This window comes from Chenopodium album, chromosome 23, assembly GCF_948465745.1.
Source record: "Chenopodium album chromosome 23, dcCheAlbu1.1, whole genome shotgun sequence".
NCBI classification, from domain to species: domain Eukaryota; kingdom Viridiplantae; phylum Streptophyta; class Magnoliopsida; order Caryophyllales; family Amaranthaceae; genus Chenopodium; species Chenopodium album.
Window position 1 is genome coordinate 31,418,144 of NC_137856.1, and position 12,499 is coordinate 31,430,642.

The 12,499-nt window shown below is 34.5% G+C and overlaps 2 protein-coding genes across 2 annotated transcripts; one reads left to right on the plus strand and one right to left on the minus strand.

Annotated features, from left to right (window-relative positions):
• Positions 1-841: 841 nt before the first annotated feature.
• LOC145608300 (endonuclease III homolog 1, chloroplastic-like) lies at positions 842-6,488 on the plus strand. Its single transcript, XM_081663916.1, has 11 exons — positions 842-1,085; positions 1,243-1,346; positions 2,048-2,114; positions 2,257-2,316; positions 2,590-2,738; positions 3,215-3,281; positions 4,130-4,221; positions 4,399-4,536; positions 4,608-4,712; positions 5,389-5,472; positions 6,018-6,488. The coding sequence occupies exons 1-11, from the start codon at positions 938-940 to the stop codon at positions 6,156-6,158; spliced, it is 1,155 nt and encodes a 384-aa protein (XP_081520042.1). The 5' UTR covers positions 842-937; the 3' UTR covers positions 6,159-6,488.
• On the minus strand, positions 6,440-12,168 carry LOC145608301 (protein farnesyltransferase/geranylgeranyltransferase type-1 subunit alpha-like). Its single transcript, XM_081663917.1, has 5 exons — positions 11,832-12,168; positions 10,914-11,023; positions 9,800-9,920; positions 9,593-9,688; positions 6,440-7,038 (listed from the first exon to the last, which is right to left on the minus strand). The coding sequence occupies exons 1-5, from the start codon at positions 12,060-12,062 to the stop codon at positions 6,604-6,606; spliced, it is 993 nt and encodes a 330-aa protein (XP_081520043.1). The 5' UTR covers positions 12,063-12,168; the 3' UTR covers positions 6,440-6,603.
• Positions 12,169-12,499: the final 331 nt, after the last annotated feature.

Genomic DNA, 12,499 nt, shown 5'->3' on the forward strand with positions numbered 1-12,499 from the left:
ATTAGCGGTTCTATTTATAGAACCTCTAATGGTATAGCGGTTATGACGTTATGTACATAAAATCGCCAATCACCATGAGCAGTTTTAAAGGAATGGAGCATCATGAAGTTGGGAAGGAGACTTTAAATAGTAGTGATTGAGCAATTATATGTGAAAATATTTGTTAGCGGTTTTATGAAATTAATCAATAATGTCACTATCAGTTTTATTTAATGAATCACTAGTAATTACGAAATAGCTTTTATTTTAGAAAACCGCTATTGTTATTAGAGATTTTTAGCCTCGGATAGTTTTTAAAATAAAAATTTCTTCCAATGCTTTGGTATGATGGGAATCTATACTTCTATACTTATATATTAAAAAGCGTTCCTAAAACTGAATATGTTCCACGTGTCACCTTTTTGAAGTTCGACATGTCAGCAACTTATACCAAGGCTTGAACTCAAGACCAAAATGTCTTAAGTTAAGAGTCTTACCATCTTAACCATTTATTAATAGTGTTTTTCTATCCAACAAAATTATAGTTAACTTAGATAAGTTAGTTTGTGTCTTATTACACTATTTGTTTCCATTATGTAATGATTGAGTTTGACAACTAAAAAATGTTTATAGCAAGACTTAAATTCAAAACCAACAAGTATTACTATTTAAATAGTCGAATTTGATTAGCAAATTAAACAACTACAAACTAGCAACCCGGGGCATCACCCGTACTACACACTAGTTATTTTTTAAACCAACACGTTATCGAATTGGTTCTAAAAAATCCAACAACACGATTTATTAAATTGAAAAAAATTAGTTTACAACGTGGTGCATTCAACAACTTAAGTACTTAACTATGAGCGATCACCAAATAAACACCACTTTAGTGTCTTCTCATATACCCAAAAATTATGGTGTTCCAAAAAATTAAACAAGTAATAAAACCCCAAAAATGCTGGTTAAATTTCCAATTGGGCAGCTAAATCCTCTTCGTTACGCAGAAATCGGTTTGAAAATGCCCATCACTAGATTCTCTTCAAAGGCTCTTGCCCTCAACATTAAGCAAGAACCCCCAAATTTAGAGGCAGTCCCAAATCAAGGTATGACCTTTTGAGTTATGGAAAACAAAATTACAAGAAATATGAGCAAATATTTACATACCCTTTTGAATTTATTGCACACCTTTTTTTTTTTTTTTTTTTTTTGCATTTTATCTGTTTGTTTCTGAATATTATTGGGTTCATGATTCGTGTACAGGTTCTGAGTTAAAAACCGCAGTTTCTGGTTCGGAAACACAAGTTTTTGTTAGGAAAAAGAGGGTGAAAAGAGAAGCAGATGAAGAACATAGTCATAGTGATAGAGTGAGTATGAATACCCTTAAAGTTCGTGTCTTTTGGTTTGATTTTGTGTTTGATATACTAGTAATAGTTAAGTGGGTGTTTGGTCATGCCTTTACCTTTATACCCAATTTGTTTGTTTTGTAGGCAGTACTTCCTTGTCTCTAAAAGTTATCACAAAAATCAAAACACGAAGAAGTTGGAGGGAGTATTAATTAATGTTAATATAGAAGGTTGAATTATTTAGTAGAAGAGATGCTATATTGTTGTTGATATAATGGTGCATATATGGTCTCAAGTTTGGTTAAGCATAACCTATTGGAGTAATATGGAACAATATGAGTAGAAATAAAAGGTGTAATTTTGGGATATTAGCCTATTAGGTCATGTTTATACTCCACTCATCGCTAGGCTATGTTGTTAATAGACACATTGTGCTTTTATGAGTTCTAAGTAGGTTACATGCAAATGCAACCTTATATAGGTGTATCACTTGTTCACTTGTATGTGTTTTAATGGACTATGATCTTGAATTAATGGCTATAAATATTTAGCCACTGAGGACTGAAGGCTTTCAATTTTATAACCCCTTTGGTTGATAATATTAGATTGCATTTTCTTGTTATTCTGATTTGAATAGAGCAGTGCTCGAATCATATTTTCTGATAATTTCTTGTCCTGCATAGCAAAAGACAATCTATGTTAATTCACTCCTCATGATGTAGAATTCTGGCCTACCTGATATTGAAGATTTCACCTTTCAAAAGCGAATTGCTAAATCATCTACAAAAGGCAAGTGCTTAAGTGCTGTATAGTGCTGTTTGTTGCTAGAGTTTCATACTTTGCAAACTTTTTCACATCCGTTATTTGTCATAAGTCCTGACTTCTATAAATCGATTCTTTTTCAAATTTATAATGACTACGTTTGTTTCAGGAAAGTCAAAGCCTATGCCTCCAACACATCCTACAAGAACTAAGGTTACTTTGAAGCATGGTAGGTGTGTCATTATGAATTCTTGAATATTGAAGGAATCATTGTAGTGATGATTGATGGTTGACATGAAAATTGCCTAATTATACCTTTGTATTTGAGTTTTTCTGAATAGACTCTAATCATGAATTATCTCTCTGGATCATGTCTCTATTGTTCTCCCTCCGTGTTTAAGTTTCTGTGTTTGTTAGACCCTCTATAACAAGTAGGAAACTTGTGCTTACAGATGAACTTATTTTTCAAGGTTGTTTTGTTGATAATGTCCATTTTCAACAGAAAGTGTTACTCTGGGATCATTTGCTTCAAGTGAATCCCCAGAAAACTGGGAGAAAGTTCTTGAAGGAATCCGTCACATGAGATCTTCTGAAGATGCACCAGTAGACTCTGTTGGATGTGAGAAGGCTGGTAGTTCTCTTCCCCCAAAGGTACAACGCCTTTAATCCTGATGCTCTTTACTTTGGAAACCTTCAATGATATAATTTCAATTTTTATTCCCAAATATTATCTAATTTAGATGACCAACATAGGGGTGATGGCTGCCTGTTCATCTGCAATATCACAATTTTTGGATGATTGTTTTATTAATTCTGATCCTCCTTTATCTTTTCACCCACCACTTTCTGAGTGATGAGTTGAAGATTAAATGTTAGTTCTTTAGAATTTCTGGAGCGCTGATAACCTATTATAGTATGTCAAAGTTATGTTCCATTGACTTGCTAATTTGTATTCCCTTCATTTCTCGTGATGGTCATAGTTGACTTATCACTAATAGTAAGAATGTCGATAATATTTTTATAGCAATAAATTAAAGGATTAGTGCATACTGAGATAGAATGATAATCATGACAAGCATGTTGAAATGTGGAGCTTCAAAAGACTAATTATATTGCTTTTCTTGCAGGAAAGAAGATTTGCTGTACTAGCTGGTACACTTCTTTCAAGCCAAACAAAAGATCATGTTACTCATGGCAAGTTCTTGTTCCTATCTAAAAACTTATCTGTTTTTTTAATATTGTTTTTTATAATAATGAAGGCATTATGAGTGGTTGAAGATGTCAAAATCTTAGTTAACAACGACAAAGGTTTTCCAATCTCTTTTTCAATCCTATACATTTAAAAGAAAAGTCTACATAACCACTTGGTATGTAGGTTTTTTTTTTTTTTTTTTTTTTTTTTTTTTTTTTTTTCCTCTTTGCTACTCTAGAGGAAAGGAGGTGATTATTCTCCAGTGAACACCCTTCTTGTATTTACTTGCTTGTTTTCATTCTAAAATGTCAAAGCTGACTATCAAGTGTTGGAAACACAGACACTCCAAAGCCTGCATCCTGGTTGTCTTATTATCTTTAATACGTAGTATACATCTAGCTTATACCTCATGTGGTGTATTGAGGATTTTCGAGGCCATTAGATCAACTCCAATGGTTGTAGTAATACATTTATTTATGGTTTTTTGTGATTTTAAACAATTTATAATGTACATTAATATACTCCTTGTTTATAGTCTTTATACCTTGGCTTGCTCATTTATTCTTTTGCACGTGTGAACAAATTTTCTGCAGTTCTCGAAGTGGAGGGAGATACTGATTTTCATTTGTGAATAGAAATTTTTAGGAATGGAATCAATGTGAAATTTATGTGGTTTTTACAGCTGGCATAGTGAGAATGCTGTGAGGTCATATTTCTCACAGGTTTTGTTTGATCTAATAAATCTACAAATTGTTGTAAGCCAATTTACCTAGTATATAAAAAGGGTTTCCCGTATTACCTTACTCTTTTCTTCATATATGAGCAAATGACTGGCTTCTTGGCTTTGCAGGAGCAGTTCAGCGTCTCTTGGAAAATGGACTTCTTGATCCCTATTCCATTGAGAAGGCTGATGAGGAAACAATCAAGAACTTGATCTACCCGGTAAGCTGATGAATAGGATAGATATTCTTGCTTTATACTGCAATTTTGCATTGCTATTGGTCTGGTGGTGTCTGGGGCATGGGAAGTATAAAGCAAGAATATTTATCTACTCTGACCAATTATGTCTGATATGTAATTACGTGAATAAATTTTTATATATCACTTGATTCGTTGTAGGTGGGGTTCTACACCAGGAAGGCCAGTAACTTGAAAAAAGTTGCAAATATCTGTATTGAGAAGTATAATGGAGATATTCCCAGCTCACTGGAACAATTACTTGAACTCCCTGGGATAGGTCCTAAAATTGCTCATCTGGTGCGTCTTTGAACTTTGAATACTTCCATTTCAAAAGTCGCTTTGATTGCTATATTCATGTCACAATGTAGGTTTTGCACATTGCCTGGAATGATGTCCAAGGAATTTGTGTTGACACTCATGTCCATCGCATCTGCAACAGACTAGGATGGGTGACACGAGCTGGCACTAATCAGGTAAACTCTTCATATATTCTGCAACAGCAACACTGGCTATTTTCCTCTCCCATTTTTCATCCTTTTTTCTGCTTTATTATTTAATTACTTATTTTATATTTTCATTTAATTTTCCTTTTTTGTCATAATATATCACATTGCCAGACAGCAATGTTATTATTTATCACCTTTTTTTTATGAAGGCTTTATGTCTGGGATTTCAATTTTAATTATGGACAAATCAGATGAATTGTTTATGTGAGTTCCCCCCCCCCCCCCCCTCTCCTTCCCCCCTGAACCGAAAATGTTGCCATAGTGGCTTGCCTACATGTCAGTACGTCACACCTATTCAGAAATTTCCGTGTTATTCTGTATTTCTGTGCTCCTTGAAGGTTGTTTTGTGATTATTCTGTATTTCTGTGCTCCTTGAATGTTGCCATAGTTAAGCTATTTTGAACTAAATCTGAAAGCCCAGCATTGTCAATGTAATACTTAAGAAGTTAAGATGGTATAAAATATTCATGTTGCATTTGTAGTCTTTTACACAGCTGCGCCCTTCTTTCGTTTTCCCCTGGATAGCCAACAATAGTGAACTTAGTGATTATACTCTTCCTTCTACTTATGTTGTATGATGAACTCTCTTCTAACCGTTATTTGTTTGCAAATATATATTCTAATATTTTTGTTCATGTTATAGAAAACTAAATCACCAGAGGAAACTAGAGAGGCATTGCAGAAATGGCTTCCCAAGGAAGAATGGGTTTCCATAAATCCACTTTTGGTATGACTGCATCTCTCATTTATACTTAATCTGGAATGTTTTTGAATCAAATATTTTGTGAATAAAATAATGTTTTCCTTCACATATCTTGGCCTCCCAGGAGACCTTATTTATATGAAATATTTTATAATTGCCAATGAGGCGTCATATATTTTCTTTACCAGGTCTGGAAATCATAAATTAAAACTTATTAGCGATTTAGTACTCCTGTTTATGGAAAATCAATAACGTTTTTATTTCAAGACTCTTCTCATGTTCCTGAGTATATTGTGTTAGTTTGCAAATGAGATGTTATTTACCAAGCTTGACTCTGTCATGTCAAGGATCTGACTATCTGAGATGTCTGATACAGTGATGTTTGTGGAAAATTTTGAATGTATATGCATTGAGTTTATTCCTGGATGCTGTTGTGTACAGTATTTTTCTGCATTGTACTTGATATGATGTTGTGTACAGTATTTTTCTTCACTGTACTAGATTTTGTGTACCCGAGTGATTTATTCTAACCAAGTTTCCTTTTGTTACTTCTGGTGGATGTTAAACAGGTAGGGTTCGGGCAGACCATATGTGCACCGTTGAGACCACGATGTGGTGTCTGTCAGATTAATAGCCTCTGCCCATCTGCTTTCAAGGAGGCTCCTAGTCCATCATCAAAGCCGAAGAAATCAGTACGTGAAAAGCTATAGTAACAGAAGTAGTTCATTGTGGATGTCCAGATTCTTGTAAATTTGCTACCAATTGCTAGGCCTGAAAGACTCAAGCAGCCTGCACTCTGCTGTCATTTACTTTGTGGCTTCATTCTGATTCTTTATGCTGTCAAAACAAAGTTTGGTGGCCCCCTACTTGTTGCTATTTTTGCTTTTGAGGGGAAGATCATCGTAAACTGTAATTTGAGTGCTTTTTATGACTTCGTGAGACATAAGGATGTACAGTACTAATTAGCTGCATTTAGTATATGCAAAAGAACTCAGTCCGGAAATCAATCTCTCTATAATATCTATTGATGTTCAATCAAATTCCACAACGTTTTTAAATTTTCATGGGTAAAAGTAAAATGCCTAATCAAATGGTTCAATCCACAAGGACCGCAACATATATAGGATGATAAAAGTTTTAACTTAATTATCGACGTCAAGGTGTTAAAGTAGGGATGTGTTCCTTGCGCCAACTCCAATAATTCACTCTCAAGGGATCCATGCTTTCCAAAACTGAGCATATAGTTTCTGCTAAGCCAGAACTGCTTGATTCTATATTTGAACTCTTTAGAGAATCAACTGCTTCTTTTAACTCAGAGCTTGGTTCAAGACCTTGGCAGATGAGGTCCAATAGTGTACTTAAGGCAAAAATACATCTACTTTTGGCGCTCAAGATCTTTAAGCATACAGACGAAACTCGAGGATCATTTACCCAAGACTTCAAGTCTTTTTTGTAAAGGCCCCGAAGGTACCTCCATGAGCTTTCATTCTCGGGATGTTGTACAATGGCTTCAATAGTGTAATTCACTTCAGAGTCTCTCATGGCATCTAGGCCTCCAAGCAAAGGAGATCTTGTGACAACAAAATGCCTCTGTATCACATATAACAGAGGAGTGAGTTAGAATTGTATCGTAGCAAAATAAAGAGTAAAGCATTTAAGTACACTTATTGGATAAATCTACAGCACGGACATTATTAGCATCAGAACAAGATTTTTTCATAATGAACTGCACAATTTAAGATCCCACCACATTTTCCCATAGCAAAATAAGAAAAACCATAAACTGGCAACACCCTGGATTCAGAATAATGCATACACAGAGGAAGTACTTAAAGATTATAACAAAATAACTTTGTAAGATAAACGAGAACAAACATAAAGTGGTGACACCCTGGAATCAGAAGAAAGCATACACAGACAAGGATGTACTTAAGATGTATAAGAAAATCACTTTGTAAGATGAAGCAAGTAGAATATGATGGAACACAGTGAAGGTGAAAGGTATAGAACAGAGCAGAATAAAAAATTTAGCAAAATGATTGCTGTGGCAAAAATACAAACTATAGTGGGATCCTTATCTCACATGAAGCTACAATGATCAGTGCAGAAGTGAGATCGATCTGTCTTTTGTGCTTTCAATTAAAGTGCCAACTGCCAAGCATACAAGAACTTAGCTCCTGAAGCAAATTAGACAAATGCAGCTCTCACAGTAGCTGGAAGAGGTAAAGTCATCCATCAGTTTATAAGTAGAGGCAGTTACCAGATTGCTGACTTTTACTCCAAATTCATTGAACACTCCGCTCTCCGCATTTTTTATTACACCCCCTCAGCAAACACAATTACATCCCAATTTTTTTAGTACTTTAATTTGTTTGGGTTTTTTTTTTTTTTTTATTATTATTATTTTGTTTTTTTACACAATATACATCTGAATTTGTTAACTTTTTTCTTTAAGAAAATCAGAAAAAGAAATATTACATACACAGAAGTATGGACTCTTTTTAAAGGTTCCAACCTGGAAATTGGATTTCACCTACAACCTCAGGAGTCAGGACTAGTGGGCAAAGATAACTACAGTATCATTTTCAACATTCCATCTTACAATGAATATTTTGATAGTTTATAGTAATTTTAATGAATGACGTCAAAAGAATTTCCTAACCTACCTCGGGAACACTATATTTTCTCGTCATTTATAAGTTCCGCTTTACTACATCAATGAAAATTTAGATACCAGTTTAGGCAATCCAGTAAATTTTAGAATCAAATATAACATTCAAGTTATACTGTGGTTGTATGAATGGTAACTGAATTCTTCTTTCAGTTCCTACTAGGATAAAGTCAAATGTGTAAACTATACCCAACTTCTAGACACCACAATTATCCAAGTAATAGATCTCCAGGCCGCAGATATGTCAAAGGTGCATTTCAATTACCCTTGTGAACTGCAAACCTCAATAGAGAACGACAAGATCTCACAGTCTCACTATGATTCCATCTGAAAGATCTTATAAGCATTACCAAAAGAACTTCTCCAATGTAGGATTAGAGAAAGGTCCTAGAGGGGAAAAAGCCCTAAATGCAAAATGAGTAATTGGGTGAAAGAAGCCGGGAGGGAATAGGATGATAAAAACTTTGGAAGAGTGAGAAATCTATTTCTTTTACTTGGATGAAAATTAGGAATAAATTTAAAGAATACGGGGATCCATTATCCTTTACATAGTTGGATATATTGGTAGGGAAATCACCTCTTGTCTCTTTTCTTTTTCATTCATTTTTGTGTCATCCACCTCTCCTATCATTTCCCTGGTCCTCCTATCCTCCAATCCTCTACCCTCCACAATTATTATTATACAATCTTAAGGAAGCCTACAACAACTGGTTGTAGCCTTTTAGAACAATAGAAACATTATGAAAACCTTTCTTAAGCCCCCATATTTATAGACTATATATAGGTCATCACAACTGATAGCTAATGTCAAAATTTCAAACAGCAGTTGTAACTTGTCACTAAGTCAACTCTTTGTTTATGAGGCTTGGCCCTTTTCAACATTTTTATTAGAAGAGAAAAGAACAAGAGCTATTTCTTCAACGGTATCAGCAACCAAGAGACCTACAATATGCTCACCTACTTCTTTATACAGTCCACCCCCCCCCCCCCCCCCCAGTTGAGCAGTATTTTCGACTTAGTGCAGATCTCTCAGCACCCCTGTTACAAACAATGGCAGCTCTATCTGGATACTCCTTTTCAGAACATAGCATGAGAGAAGAGAGGTGTCGATCTTTTAGCACCACCTCCCCCCTTTCAATGATTAATATGTATGCCATGCTTAGAAAACTTCTTCAAACTTGATTACATGAAAGCCTTTAGTGAATATACTCACCTTTGTAGTTTGCAATTTTATTTTAATCTCCGAGAATGTTTTCACATATGAAGTGATGGATTTGTGCATGCTTTGACCTGGAAATACTGATTATATAGCTAGTACATTGTTGACTAATTTGCACAGAATAAATACACAGGACAATCTACAAGCAGATCAGCGTGATAGATTTCAGAAAATTACCCCCTTAATGCCTTTCATGCATTTTTTAACTGAACTTAAAAAATAATTCAGAAAAATCTTCAAAATTAGTGGCATACCTGGTTCCAAGCAGAGTTGTTAAAGATGTCATCCTTAAGAAGCTGATTACAGTACTCGAGTTCATCATCCCAACCACCTAATGTTTTCAGAACCCACTGCACAAGAAATAATATGTGAACGTGCTTTTTCATGTAACAGCGTCAAGGAATGGAATAATACGACTCATAAGAAAAACACCAAGCCAAACAATTGAATTCTAAGCTCACCTGTCTATGAGACCAGGCATGGTAATTTTTAGCATCAAGAGAAAGTATTTTCTTTGTAAATTCAATTTCTCTAAAAGCAGCATCTGGTCCTAGCTTCTCGGCAAGCCACCGTCTATGATGCCTACACAAAACTATAATAAGATGAAACAGCCAGTACAGAGATAAAGAATATCAACTTGGTGAAATTTTAATACTATCAAAAACTCTTCTCCTGGACTGCAAAATGGTTACATGATAAGCCAGAACTTGTTGAGCATTAGTTCATAACAATCTATACTAATATATTAAAAGGCGTTTATAAAAACGTCTATGCGCCACGTAGCCTCTTCCAAATTACGCCACGTCACTTCACCAACAATTCATGACGCCACGTCACTTCACAAACATTTGACGGCGCCATGTCACCTACCCAACATCTCCACATACCACACCATCACTAAATAAAAAAAAAAATGATGATAAGAGGATTTGAACCCCAAACCACTTACAACAAAATTGACTCTTTAGCCATCTAAGCTAATTATCAAACACGTTATAATTATGAAAAAGAAATATATATAACTTAAAACCATGTGGTGTAATTATTACAAAAAAACACATATTTATTTCCTACTTCACTCTTTATTCCCTACTTCGTACTCCGCATATTAAAAAGCGTTCCTAAACCTCTTATTACACATATTACTATTTAACCATCTAAGCCAATATAAAATATGTTATTTGTATAGAAAAAAATTCATATAAGTGCAAACCACAAGGTTCAATTATAAAATAAAAAAACTATATTTAAAGAATAACTCAATTTTGGTTTGACAATGACAATTGCAGTTTTGAAAAGACTTCTAAAAAATTTATTGATTGTACGTCTACAACAGTAGCAACTCGGGGCAATGCCCGGGATCACTCACTAGTTGTTTTTAAAATGATGGTCCTAATCAATTTATTCATCTCTGGTTATAGCTTCTCAAATAATATAAGCAGAAAAAGAGAACTAACAGTACCAGACAATGTTAATGACAAAAGTGATTGTGGATACGTTATACATGCCATATGAAATAGATCATCACTTCACGAAGGGTTAAAATTAAAATAAATAAAAGATAACGCCACTTACCATATCTGGTAATTCTTTGAATTCTTCTTCGCAACATTTTCTACATAATCCAGTTCTTTGTGCAAATCAGCATTCAGGGACTCAAGAATAAGCTGCCTGAAATGCCAAACCTGTAAAAAAGAGTAAAGTACTACCCTTTCGAATGCAATATAAATAATTTACAGCAAAGTATATTTCAAAGAAAACTTAATTCCAATGTGCAATGCATACTACATAGAGAGAAGAATATAGAAGGTGCAATCAAGAGCTATGTCAGACGGGTAGGGCACATATCCTCGACACTATGACATGGGTAGGGCACTTTCACACTTCATTTTGGAGCAATATGGAAAATCGATTACACACAAAATAAGCAAAACTCCCTAAACAGATCAAGAGTGATTATTCAACAAATACAAACAACCGATTTAGGGAAAATCAATCTTTTTTCTCAACCCTTTTATTTATTCATCCAACAAGCCCAACAAAACCATCAAAATACTTTCTCCAATCAACTAATCCTAGACACAAAAACAGCAAAACACCCTAAACTTTGTCCAACTAATATCAAAATCATTACCAAACTCAAGAATCACAATTGAAATACAGGGTAATTACACACTAAATTAATTAATTCAAGCAAAGCTACAACTATCAAACTATCAAAACCCATTTCATACATTTTACATAGACCCATATTCCAATAAAAGCAATTTAATCAACAAGTATAACTAAATAATCAATACCCACATAATAAAACATCAACCCCAAATGCAATTGAATGTCAACTAACACAGTACTCAAGACCTCGGATCGAATCCCGTCTACATCATTACCCATTAGCAGCCCCTTATACACCAAAATCAAACAAAAGCAACAAAAATATACAAATAAAAATACCCATTAAAGCAAAAAATAATGGGGGTTTTGTAAAATTACAGTGTAATTTCCGGCGTTCAATTTGATAGCTTCAGAAGTAAGTTGAAGTGAACGAGAAGAACGCTCATCAGAGAGATAAACAGCTCGAAAATAATCCATAGTTTCTCTGAATTCGTCAGTGTATGCGATCGGAACAACCGGGTTCGGGCCGTCATTCTGGGGTACCGGATTAACGTCGGACCATTCGGGTCTTTGGCTCAGTGGAATGGTTTGATCGTCGTCGGAATCCATGCTCGAATGAAGCTCAACAGCAATGGAGAAAAGGAGTGATGGGGTTTCAGCTTTTCTCCAATATTTTTGAGCTGCTTTTAAGATAAAATAAAATAAAAACTTTTAAGGTACTAGTAAGAAAAAAGAAAAACATTCGTAGGAAATTGGAGAGTTATTATACTCGTAAATATATATATCAATACTACTTCCTCCGTTTTCTTTTAGATGCAACACACACTTTTTCACGGTATTTAAGAAATGTGGGGTTCATATGATATACTACCTCCGTTTCTTATTTCTTGCAACAAATGAATATTTTATATCTCACAAATAATAACCCTTTGTTGCGAGAAATAAGAAACGGAGGTAGTAATACACTTTAAAATGGGATGAGTGGTTGTTAGGAGTGTAATTTAGTGGGCTATGTGCTTTAAATAAGGGAAATAGTATAGTTTTCC